We start from the raw sequence: 13,491 nt of genomic DNA, 5'->3' as shown, positions 1-13,491 counted from the left end.
AGAGGCCAATTAATTAAGAGCCTCTTAATTAATTGGCCTCTCAGAGTTGGTAAGACAACTCCCACCTGTTTATGCTCTCTGTATGTGTGTATATATATCTCCTCAAAATATGTTCCATTCTATATGCATCCGAAGAAGTGGGCTGTAGTCCACGAAAGCTTATGCTCTAATAAATTTGTTAGTCTCTAAGGTGCCACAAGTACTCCTATTCTTCTTTTTACAGAACTTTCAATAATCTAAGCAGAAATCAGTGCCAATCAGGTTGAATTGCATAGCATCTCTGATGAAATATTCCATAAAAACTGGTGAGATAATGTTAACAGGGTGGCCCTGGATTTCTAAAGCAAAAATAAGTGTTTTTCTGCTTAATACATGAAACAAAAACACCTTTCAGAGATTCTACATATTCCACAAAGAATCATTTCTGCTCTCCTGCTTTTGAGTTATCTTTACTTTTTGGCATTTCCTGACTTTTCAGAGCTTAGCCTTGCAACTTTAACATTATTTTAACAGTATTTCTCTCTCTAATAGACATGTAAATTAAGTTGTGGCATTATATTGAGCTCAGATACAAATAGAGGGATTATCCTCGCCCCAAAAAGCTTTTCAAATAAAATTCAGACTGATGAAACAAAAGAGCACCAGAGACGCATGGGTTTGGAGCTCAAACTGTGGTTTTGTAAAAAGCCTCTAATACCAAATCAGGTTCTCATGGAGGTACTCTATGCATTGTCTGAGGCACCTGTAGTGATCTTACTCTCAGGAAACTCTCGCTGTCTGGGTTGAGAAATAATTGAGTTTTTCCCATACTCAGCACTTAGGTTTCCAGTATTTATGAAATTATGGTTCATCTGGGAGATATATTCTGCATCAGTAGTTGAATAAAGTTTAAATAACTGAATAGACAATTGGCTGATTTCCTTCTGAATGACAGGAATGTGATCAATCACCATAGTCTCTTCTCTCTTTAGCCGTTTCCTCTCAACAACCAGGCAGCTTAATTCCATTTTCCTGGCTATAGATGACATAGTATTTTATTCTAGACAATGGACTGGTCGCTGTCATATAATGCCCTGTCTGAGCAGAGCAACCATAAGGGGTTCACTCAGATTCATGAGTTCTAAAAAGTATGAAATACTTAGGGCTCCCCTCTGGCTGAGGAGACGGAGCTTCATTGTGGGCTGGCTCAAGCCTGTGAGTGAACCCCTCACAGGAAATAAGGACTATGATAAGCCTCACCACCTTCTGCAATATAAGGCTCATTTATTTGACCTGCCTTGTTTAACAAACTAATAGCAGCATGTGTAATATATAAGGCTACGTTTTAGTCACAGGTATTTTTAGTAAGAGTCATGGATAGGTCACGAACAGGAAACAAAAATTCACAGCCTACGACTCATCCATGACTTGTACTATATACACCTGACTAAATTTGGGGGGGGGGGGGGAGGGGAGGCAGCCTGGGGGTGCCTCGTGGCAGGGGCAGGTGGCAGCGTGCAGCCCAGGACCCCTGCTGGTGCTGGGGAGGGAAGGCAGTGCACGGCCCGGGCCCCCTCGATGATGCTGGGGGAGAGGGGTTGGCAGGCTCCCTACCTGGCTCTGCGCCTCGCCAGAAGTGGCAACATCTCCCTCCCTCAGCTCCTAGGCGGAGATGTGGCCAGGCAGCTCTGCGTGCTGCCTCCGCCCTGAGCGCTGCCTCCGCATCTCCCATTGGCTGTTAACCGTGCCAATAGGAGCTGAGGGGCGGTGCCTGCAGGCAAAGGCAGAGTCACCTGGCCACACCTCTGCTTAGGAATGTTGCCACTTCCGGGGAGCCCCCCTCCCCCCCCAGGTAAGCGCCGCCCAGAGCCCTCACCCCCTCCCACTCCCCAACCCTGAGCCCCCTCCCACACTCAAACTCCTGCTGGTGATGCAGGGGGACAAGGGGATTGGGGTGGCCCGAGACTGCCCCAGCAGTAGCCGGTGCAGCTGGCCTGGGGTCTAGTTACAATGGCCACTGCAAAAGTCACGGAGGTTCCAGAAAGTCACAGAATCCGTGACTTCTGTGACAAACCCACAGCCTTGGTAATATATATAAAAAAAATCCAGAACAAAAATACTCTATTGTACACTTCTCTTCTCTCTCCCCCACCCCGGGAGGTGAAAGAATAAACATGTGACAGATGTTTATCACATTGCTTAATGCACTACTGGAAGATGCTCAGATACTACAGTGATGAGTGTAGTCTAAGAATCTATATAAAACAGAACTTATGCTCTTAACATTAGAACCCCCATGGTTGCTCTGCTCCCACTTCATTCTCTGGATTATTCAGAGAGAGCAAAAGGTGAAAACATAGATGTAGAAGATCCTCTGACTAGGTCTAAGACACTGCATCCACAGCAACAGCACCTGGACCACATTTTTTTGAGAAAATATTTGAATTGTGTGTTTAGAAAGTAACCACAGGCACCAGAAGGATTTTGACAAAAATCTCAAGATGCTGTGGCTAACTGGAAGGGCAAAGCTCTGTATTTAAGTGCTGGCATTCATAAGCAAAAATGAAAGAATTTTCTTCTGTGTTGGACAAAATGGTCTATGACACTCAGAGGCTTGTGGATGACAGAAAACCTCCCTCTGATATGGTTGTCTGGGCCAACTTCAAATTTGAACTTTTTCAAGTGGCTGCTGAGAAACTTCCAGACGCAGGACCAATCTATCCCTGCAAGATCAAATAGGAACCAGATTAAATACGGCCCTCATTCTTTCTCCTGTGTGGGCACATTCTATATGGAGTTGATTTTTTAAAAGCAGGGCAATTTACTCTGATTGTTAGAGCGGGCAGAGGCTAGCATACTAGAATCTGTTTCCTAGGAAAAAATAGAAATTCTACTGTGCATTTATTCTGCATGATCTCCGTTGCCCATCTGTTCAAAATAGTTTTGGTACAGGTCTCTGAGAAGGGAGGGCTGTATGAATATTAGAGAATACACTGTGAAATCAGGTTTACAGTCACTTCACTTTTCAAAATAGAACCATGCTCTTCTTCTTTAGAGAACCAACATGCCTTAAAATAAAAATACCAAATGTACATCACTTCAGTGTGACCTCTCAAAATGGCCAGTTAGCCATAGTTGTGAAGGTTATTTTAAATATACAAAAAAATTATATACTGTACTTTTTTGCAGTCCTTAAAAACATAGTACTTGATTAGATTCCCTCTTCCCCTTGGAAAAAGTCACCTTTTTAATATACAGCACTACTCACTTTTCCACCCAGAGAACAGAAACTAGTTTTACTCCAGTCTTCTGTGCCTTTCTCCATGTAGCCAAATGTCCTTCTTTGAAGACTACATGAGTCACTTGCTTGTTAAAAGTTTTTGAAACCTGCAGGATTATACAAAGAATTATTAGATATTTCAGTTCACTGATCAGCAAACCTTCATGAAGCTACATAAAATAGTCAACTTTTATTGCAAGTAGTAATCCAGGGACTAAATAAAAGTTACTGTAAAAAATTATTTCAAAGCGTGTTTTGTCAAAGATTGTTTGGTCTTTCCTTTCTCAGCAAGAAACATCCAAAAACAAGCCAATTCGTTCGTCAAACTAGTATGTTACTAAAGAAGAGCTTTTACCACCTCAAAGCAAGAATTCCAACATGTAAGGTAGGATAAAATGGACTCATAATTTCAAACAGAGCTTTGTTCTAGGCCACCACTTTTTAGCTGCCTGCTGTACCCTTATTTTCAACCCTCCGAATGCCTTGGAAAGGTTACCTCATTTAAGAAGCCCTAAATATGACTTCATGCATCAGGTGTCACAGGAGGTAGACCCAGAAACTAGTCAGCATCATCCAAAATGATAATAAGTGCATCACCATATAATATTAAAGTACGCACATGGCTGAAGAGTTCTAATGTTACCTCTCTCTAACTGATTTTCATCCATATATAATTTATTTATACTTTTGAAATGGCACTCACAGCAGGCTGGCCTACACTACAAAACTAATCACAGTTGTGAAGAATCATGACAAGAGAACAACTATATGGTCAGTGTGTATCAGGACAAGTCACTTTCAGCATCATGTTGACTAATCACAATTAAACCCTCAGGAACTGTATTACACTGACCACTAAATCATGATAATAATTTCACCTAACTAAACCTTCATAAACATAAACACAGTAAAATTTTGTAGTGAAGACAAGCCAGTGTTTAGAACTCAATTCAAATTGTTTCACCACTCACCATCTTTCTAATATTCCACTCTTCCTTCATCTATGTTAGCGTATATACTCGTTCATAAGCAGATTTTTTTTAGTAAAAAGGGGAAGCACCAGAGAAGGGGGTCAGCTTATGAACGGGTATAGAGAGGGAGAGGTGGGATACAACCCCTCCCCCCCAAAAGAGGGAGCAAGGAGTGGTAGCACAGCCAGCAGAGCCAGAAAAGAAGAGGTGAGGCCAGAGTCTCTCCGCTTCTGGCCACACTGCTCTTCTCCCAGCCTCCGAAGCAGCTGCAGCTCCGTGGCTGGCAGGCTGCAGCCATGCCACTCGGCCCCACCCCCCAGAGCACGCTGCGACCATGCTGCCCGGCCTGCCAGAGCACGCTGGGGCCGTGCTGCCCGGCCCAGCCTGCTGGAACATGCTGCGCTGCGCCGCCCGGTCTGGCCTGCCGGAGCAGGCTGCAGCAACACTGCCCAGCCTGATGGAGCAGCTCCAGCCAGGCCAGAGACATCCTCCTCTGGCCCTCCCCAGATAAGATGGGAAGGGATGGGATGGGGAGAGTGTGGGGGTCCCAGGCTAGGGGTGGAGTCATGTGGGGGGGTGGTCACAGGGGTTACTCCCCTGACTCCCAGTTTCTCCTCCCACAAAAATTTCCCCACCAGTTGCTGTCCCAGCCCGTCAGGGTAAACAGCTGGCGTGCCGGGACACTTTGTTTACTTAGGTTTACCTCCATGCCTGCGGACGCTGGAGGCAAACCATCTCAGCCCACCAGCAGCTTATCCTGATGGCTCGGGAGCCAAAGTTTGCTGACCCCTGAATTATAGGGTCGGCTTATGAACGGGTTATAAAAATTTTCCATTTTTACTTATTCATCTTGTGGGGGTCGGCTTATAAATGAACTGGCTTATGATCAAGTATATACGATACTTAAATTTTGCTTTTGACAAACTTGTAAAATATTATCTTAGCCAAAACAAAAATACCCATGTAGCCCTCAAAACACATGCATTACTCAAGAGATTACACGATCTTTCCGTTGTCTCATCTCCTCACCTCATCCTCTTTGATCTTTTATTGTTCTTGTCAACTTAATTCCCTGAGGCTGGTACTCTGTTTAAGGTTCCATCCATGTGCCTGGCACCACAATTAATCACTCTAATAGAGGATGCTGGAAGATTACTAGCATCTTGAAATCTTTTGGTGGGGTTCAAACTGACACCAGTCTGTCAGAAGACAACTCATACTGGGAAAGCTGTATTGACCTATGCACAAATTATAGTGTTGGACTTGAAAATGAAAGAGCTTCTTGGGACATGTAGAGATTGAGCATCTGTCAACCAACTTTACCATGCACCAGGGCCACTCATCCCAAAACACAATTAAAGACACTGCTAAAAGTTAAGAATGTGTTTTGCAAATGATGAAGAAAGCAGGTGTTTAAAAATGTTTTTTTTATGTAAGTTACCTGCCCAAATGACCAAGAAATCTGATGAGGTTTCTAACCATCAGAGGAGTGAAGTTCTGGAACAGCCTTCCAGGAGGAGTAGTGGGGGCAAAAGACATATCTGGCTTCAAGACTAAGTTTGATAAGCTTATGGAGGGGATGGTATAATTAGATTGGTCTTTGACTATTAGTGGTAAATATGCCCAATGGCTTGTGATGGGATGTTAGACGGGGTGGGATCTGAGTTACTACAGAGAATTCTTTCCTGGGCGTCTGGCTGGTGAGTCTTGCCCACATGCTCAGGGTTTAGCTGATTGCCATATTTGGGGTCGGGAAGGAATTTTCCTCCAGGGTAGATTGGCAGAGGCCCTGGGGGGTTTTCGCCTTCCTCTGCAGCGTGGGGCACAGGTCACTTGCTGGAAGATTCTCTGCACCTTGAAGTCTTTAAACCATGATTTGAGGACTTCAGTGGCTCAGACACAGGTTTGATACAGGAGTGGGTGGGTGAGATTCTGTAGCCTGCGTTGTGCAGGAGGTCAGACTAGATGATCATAATGGTCCCTTCTGACCTTAAAGTCTATGATTCTATGTGCAAATTTACTGCTGGCTGCCAGAGAGTGATATCAAAAGTATCATTAACAGATGGACCAAAAACTGTATTTTGCTACTTGTGCTGTCATCCACGGTCAGAGAACCTTGAAAATCAGCAGCTCAGAATTCTCAAGACCTCAATGTAATTGTAGCCTAAACTGTCTACATGAAATAACACCTTCTTATTCAACAGATCTACTCCGTGTTAATTGTGAGTCACGTTTGCTTTTGCGACAAATTATTATATCACCATGGACCTAGGAGCACTAGTAATGGACCACATCCCCATTGTGCTAGGCACTGTACAAACAGATCAAAGATGGTCCCTGCTCCCAAAAGCTTACAATCTAAGACTAGAGACAACTGATGGATACAGACATACAGATTGTTTCTTTGTACTCCCCACAATGAGACAACATTGATCTGCATGATAGGAAGTGGTCTAAGCAAACCAATGGTCTAATCATTGTCAAGTTTTTCACAGGTATCATGGCAAAGAAGAATTTGAAGGAGGTAACTTTGGGAGCTCCTCTCAACCATGAGGGACAGCATAGTAGAAAGCATGAAGGTACTTGTTTGAAAATTTAACAAGTGGGCAAGAGAGGCTGGCATCATGGGCCAATCAAAGGTGATGACAACATCTTCATAGTAAAAGAAAGATAAAGTAAGGTGGGCATAGGTCAAGAAGGGCTTGGAAGTTAAGACAAGTATGCAACAGAGAAGGCGAGGAATGCGAAAAGAGGGGCATGACATGAGTTGTGTGCTTTTAGTTGTAGAACAAAAAAATGTTAATTATTACTTTTTTTATATAGAGCTTTTATCCAAAGTACTTTACAATAGTTAGCTAACATTACAAACAACATTTAGAAAGATCATTAAGTGGTCCACCGAGATCCTCAGCAATTTTCAAGCGGTCCACGAAAAAAAAGTTTGAGAACTACTGACCTAAGTAATCAAGTCTACAAGGAATAGCCAATATGGATTTGTCAAGAAGGGTATGTCTACACTGGCAGACTTACAGCGCCGCTCAGAAGAGAAACGGCTGTTGTGTGTTCACACTGTCAGCTGCCTGTGCAATAGCATGTTCACACTTGCAGTGGTATTCGGAGCACTGCTCTCTGGGCAGCTATCCCACAGAGCAGCTCTTCCTCTTCTGATGCTAAGAGTTGTGGGAAGGCAGAGAGGGGTCACGGGTCCTGGGTCCTGTCCCAATGCACCGCGATTCATTGCTTCGCATCTCAGCAATCCCTGTGCTTCCATCCGCATTTGGCGCCATCTTTAACGGTTTGTGTACTACGCACTCTGCCTCTTCGGTCTGCAGGAATGGATCCCGAACTGTTGACCAGTATGCTGCTTGCTATGACTGACACGTCAGGAGTGGCAGTGGAGTTATTCCTTAAACTACAAAGGCAAGAGGAGTGCGACATTGATCTTGCCACACGTAGTAACTACGACACAAGATTGCTTGTGGCATTCATGGAGATGCTGACCACAGTGGAACGCCGCTTTTGGGCTCGAGAAACAAGCAGAGTGGTGGAATCACATCATCATGCATGTCTGGGATGACGAGCAGTGGCTGCAGAACTTTCAGATGAGGAAAGCCACATTCATGGTGTGATGAGCTCGCCCCAGCCCTGCGGCACACGGACACGAGAACGAGAGCTGCCCTGCCGTTGAAGAAGTGCGTGGCATTTGCTCTGTGGAAGCTGGCTACTCCAGACTGCTACTGATTGGTCACTAACCAGTTCGGAATGGGAAAGTCAACTGTTGGACTTGTGTTGATGGAAGTGTGCAGGGCCATTAATCGCATCCTGCTCCGAAAGACCATGACTCTGGGCAACGTTTGTGACACTGTGGATAGTTTTGCACAAATGGGCTTCCCTAACTGCAGAGAGGCAATAGATGGCAAACTTATTCCAATTCTGGCACCAGACCACGTAGCCACTGAGTACATTAATCGGAAGGGGTATTTCTCTATGGTTCTCCAGGCGCTTGTAGATCACCTTGGGCGTTTCACGGACATTAACGCAAGCTGGTCTGGAAAGGTGCATGACACACGCATCTTTTGGAACACTGGCCTGTTCAGGAAGCTGCAAGCAGGGACTTTCTTCCTGGACCAGAAGATCACCATAGGGGAAGTCGAAATACCCATTGTGATCCTGGGAGACCACGCCTACCCCTTAATACTATGGCTTATGAAGCCACACATGGGGCACCTTGACACCAGCAAGGAGCGGTTCAACAACAGGCTGAGCAAGTGCAGAATGACTGTTGAGTGTACTTTTGGCCGTTTAAAGGCCCGCTGGCACTGCCTAGATGGGAAGCCTAGATGATAATATTCCTATCCTTATAGCCACGTGCTGTATGCTCCATAATATTTGTGAAGGGAAGGGTGAAAGCTTCACTCAGGGATGGACCACTGAGGCTTAGCACCTGGAGGCTGGGTTTGAACAGCCAGAGACCACGGCTATTAGAGGGGCGCAGCACAGGGCAATAAGGATCAGGGATGCCTTGGGGCAGCAATTTGAAGCTGAAAGCCAAATATTTATTACTATGCAGTGCTTGTAATGCTAGGAGGTGATTGTGATTGGTGCAGACAATGCAATATGAAGGTTTAAGATAATTGTTGCTTTGCAGGGCTCTGTTTGCTTTCAATTAATAGAATAAAGATTGCTTTCAAACCAAGACAATTCTTTATTTAAAAAACAACAACCACCAGAGGAGAGAGAGAAACAAAAATACCCATCAGCACTGAGGGGGATGGGAGAAGGAAGGGTCAGAGGACTGTTAAAGATTTGTGTATGTCCAGGAATCATATCCAACCTTCTCCTTTGGAGTACAGTGCAGCAGGTACTGTACTTCAGCAAGGCTAAACTGCAGAGGGATGGGTTTTGACTGCAGTGGGTATTGGGAGTCCACAGTGTTGGACTGTGACAGGGGAGGAGTGGAATGCCGCGGGTACAGACTGGAGCCAGGAGGTTGATAAGAGTGTGTTGGCAGTGTCTGGGGGGCACAAGGGAAAGAGGTTTGTGACAGCGGCTGCAGGGGAGCGTGGGCGCACAGTATATCACCTGTAGCAAAAAGAAAAAAAACAAAACCTCCATCATCCAGAAACAACCATAGATAAATTTGTGATAAGAATCAGCAGATTACAAAAAAGGGGTAATTGATGAAAAAACTGCTCGGTTTGCTTATGCAACAAATTCTCCTTTCCGTATGATTGAGAACCCACACTTCATTAACATGGTTCAAGTCATTAAGACCAGGATACAGTCCACCCAATAGAGCAGATGTCACAAGCAAATTGCTGGATAACGTGTATGAAAGAGAAATTGAGCAGTGTGCAAAAGGTCTAGAGGGTAAAATTGTTAATCTGCGTCTTGATGGGTGGAGCAATATCCACAATGACCCTGTTGTATGTGCTTGTGTGACAAGAGAAGGGGGGAATGTCTTCCTTACAGAAACAATTGATACATCAGGAACTGCACACACAGCAGAATACTTACAAGTAGTAGCAATAAAAGCTATAACAAACTGTGGGAAAAAAATTAAAATGTCTAGTACGCAGCTTGGTCACAGACAATGCTGCAAATGTACCAAGATGAGAAGAAATTATTTAGAAGAGAGTCCCAAGCTAATAACATACAGTTGCAATGCTCATTTGATGCACCTCCTAGCCAAGACTACAGTGTGCCAGAAATAAAGGCTAATGTTATTAAAATTGCAAAATACTTCCGTAACAACCACTTTACACCAGCTGCTCTGAAAAATGTGGGAGGAATCAAGCTCTCTCTCCCATAAGATGTGTGATGGAACTCAGTAATGGACTGTTTTGAGCACTATATCAAGAACTGGCCTAATCTGATGAGTTTGTGAACAAAATCGTGAAAAAATAGATAGCACTGTCACAGCCAAAGTTCTCAACATTGGGGCTTAAGAGAAATGTTACATGCTGAGTACCCTGAAGCCTATTTCTGTAGCCTTGAACAAAATGCAGGGAAATAGCTGTTTTATTGCTGACGCTGTTGAAATTTGGAAGGAACTGAGTGAGATCTTAAAAAGAGAAATATGCAATGACAGAGTTAAATTACAAGCATTAAAAAAACAAATGAGACAAGCACTATCTCCAGCTCATTTTCTTGCAAATATTCTCACCTCTATATATTATTTCTCAATAGTCGGTACCAGGGTCAAACCTTAACTGCTGAAGAAGAGGAGTTGGCTATGACATGGACATCCAGCAATCATCCCTCCATAATACCAATTGTAATAAACTTCAGAGCTAAGGGTGAACCATTCAAGAAATATATGTTTGCTGATGATGTTTTAAAGAAAGTCACACCAGTGAACCGGAGGAAGTCACTTAAACACTTGGATTCAGAGACTACTGAAGTTATAATTTCACTTTTAGCAGCAGTTGCTTCTTTTGCCAGTGTAGAAAGAATATTTTCTTCCTTTGGACTAATTCATTCCAAATTGAGAAATCGTTTGGAACCTGAAAAAGCAGGAAAGCTTGTTTTTCTTTTCCAGATTATGAACAAACAGGAAAATGAAGGTGAAGATGACTGAGTTAGCTGCAGAAGCCAATATTTTAAGTTTCTCATGTTGACCTGGCTGACATAGTCAATTTAATTTTGTTTTGTTTTTTAATATTTCATTTAACTATTTTAGTAAAAAACAAACATTTAAGTTTTTTAAAATTAAACTAAATTCAAAAATTCATGTTTGTTTTGTTAAAATATTATGTTTGCTGTTGAAGAAAAAATCCAGAATACATAACTTTGTTGTTTTAATTAAAATAAAACAATTTAAATGTCTTTTCTGGTGATGTTCTCCTCCTAATACAGCATGGCAAGAAAATCCTCCAAATATTAATGATTAACCTGTTGAATTGGAGAGAGTTCACCTCTCAATGACTTCATAAATATCTGCTTCAATTACCTTTGGTAAATGAAATAACCAAACAATCATTAATTTTCTGATATAGCTGTAAAACTAATCTGAAAAGTTTTCAAAATAAATCACTTTAAAAATGTATAGTGTGTACCTTCTAAAAATGAAGCCTACATCTATCTCTGAGTTGTGAAGAACACGTATTAAGGTTATAACAAACAACAAGAATGCACTTTTATGTAGAAATCCATGATTAAATCGAGTCTTCCTGACTAGTGATTTAAATCAAATCCACCCTGCCTGGGACACCAGAATCCAGCATGATGCCACTGTGCCTTCTTTATTCTAATCCCAAGAGCTGTCCTGACCAGACCAGGCCAGAGAGAGGGACCCAGATGACACCTCCTCCAGCCCTGACTAAATCCCAAACACCAACTGGAACGTGAGACTGGCTGCTCGCAACACCCAAAGTGTCCTTTTCCTTCCCTACTTTATTTCTTCTGTTTTCTATCTCTATCCTTTTTCCCTTCAGTTTACTAAGAGAGTCCGGCCAAGACTTTATATTTTCTAACACTGCTGTAACCCTGTGGCCAGAAAGAAAGCTAGGGCACTGCATTTAAAGAGCTCAATTCTGGTAAAAGTTTGACAGGCCTCTGAGTGGCTAATAAGACCACCGCGGTGTCTGTGTTTTTCCAGCAGCGAGATTGCAAATAAAAATCAACACCAGAGACAGAAGCTGCATTTGCTATTTTTGCTATTCTTTCCTCTGCCCTCTTTTGTCATTTTGTCTTCTAAAAAACAGAATCAAGCTGCAAAAGCAGCTTCAGAGCACCTCAACCAACTTTTGCTCCTTTGCACAAAAAGGACAGTTATAATCTTTAATGCCACCTAAAAGGCTGTCAAACAATTTTTTCCCTTATAAAAATTCTCTATAGCTAAAGGAAAATGAACATTGGATATGATTAAAATGAAAGCCTTAACATTTTATATTTCAAATTCTTAAACTTTTTTTCCCTTTTTTTTAACCAAAGTTAAAAAAAATGGGTTTCCCATGGTCCTAAGCAGGCTGAAGTCTGTATATTAAACCCTGAACTTTTAAAAACACTGTTCAATGTTGGAGAGTTTCAGGGTCATGTTAACTTCTTTGAACCCATTTCTTCCATTTAAATTAATACAACTGGGGTCTATCCTAGGTCCTGTACTATTTTCTTTAATGACCTGGATAACAACATGGAGTGTGCACTTATAAAATGTACAGATGACACCAAGCTGGGAGGGGTTGCCAGCACTTTGGAGGCCAGAATTAGAATTCAAACCAACCTTGACACATTGGAAAACTGTCTGAATCAACAAAATGAAATTAAAATAAAGACAAGTGCAAATTATGCAGTGTTGTTATAGCCATGTCGGTCCCAGCATATTAGAAAGACAAAGTGAATGAGGTAATATCTTTTATTGGACCAGCTTTTGTTGGTGAGAGAGACAAGCTTTCACAAAGCTCTTCTTCAGGTCTGGGAAAATTAGGCCTGGTCTACACTACAGAGTTAGGTCAACCTAACTCTGTAAGCGTCCACACTACAATGTTGCTCCCACCAATGTAAGTCACCCACTGCACTGACCTTATAACTTCACCTCTGCAAGAGGCATAGATCATAGGTCAACATAGTTAGGTCGACGCAGAGTCAGCGTAGACACTGCATTGACTGTTCCAGCTGTCAGCCCCAGTGCTCCACAGTGCCCCACATGGTCAGTTAAATCGATGGAAGGGCTCCTAGTGAGGATGAGCACCACCAACAGAAGTAGCGTAGACATGAAAAACCAATTTAATTACTGAGGTGGCTGTACGTCAACATAATTTAAGTCGACTTAATTTTGTAGTGTAGACTTGCCCTTAGAGTGTCACAGCTCAATAGACATCGTGACAGATTGCTATTGTGCCTTTACTGAGCAACAGAGGGTCCTGTGGCATCTTTAAGACTAACAGAAGTATTGGGAGCATAAGCTTTCGTGGGTAAGAACCTCACTTCTGTTAGTCTTAAAGGTGCCACAGGACCCTCTGCTGCTTTTTACAGATTCAGACTAACACGGCTACCCCTCTGATACTGTGCCTTTAATGTTGTCTCTGAGAAACTGCCAGCTCTCCTGAACTCCTTTTTGTAGGCCGACTGAAACAGAGAAGTCATAGGTAAGGTTCCATCAGCTTAGAGTCAAGCTGGGATCTTTCCTTCTTTCACATCATCACCAGTTAACAGAGATTCCATAGCCCGTACTATCAATGACATGTGCCAACCCCTTTAATAGACTTGCACAGGTGTCTAATTGTAATTTAGTAAACAATTTTTCTGATTCACATGAAA

The 13,491-nt window shown here is 42.8% G+C and overlaps 1 protein-coding gene across 7 annotated transcripts in view; it reads right to left on the bottom strand.

Moving 5' to 3' along the window:
* The window catches only part of MCPH1 (microcephalin 1), a 233,323-nt gene that overhangs the window by 214,166 nt on the left and 5,666 nt on the right, over positions 1–13,491 (bottom strand). For all 7 annotated transcript variants that reach the window (XM_042848790.2, XM_065587780.1, XM_042848794.2 and 4 more), the window contains one exon: positions 3,248–3,366. In XM_042848790.2, coding sequence (XP_042704724.2) covers positions 3,248–3,366 — 119 coding nt within the window. The remainder of the gene's footprint in view (positions 1–3,247; positions 3,367–13,491) is intronic.

The sequence above is a fragment of the Chrysemys picta genome, chromosome 3 (assembly GCF_011386835.1).
Source record: "Chrysemys picta bellii isolate R12L10 chromosome 3, ASM1138683v2, whole genome shotgun sequence".
NCBI lineage: Eukaryota > Metazoa > Chordata > Testudines > Emydidae > Chrysemys > Chrysemys picta.
Note: the sequence above shows the minus strand (reverse complement) of the source record. Positions and strands in the feature narration are given on the sequence as shown.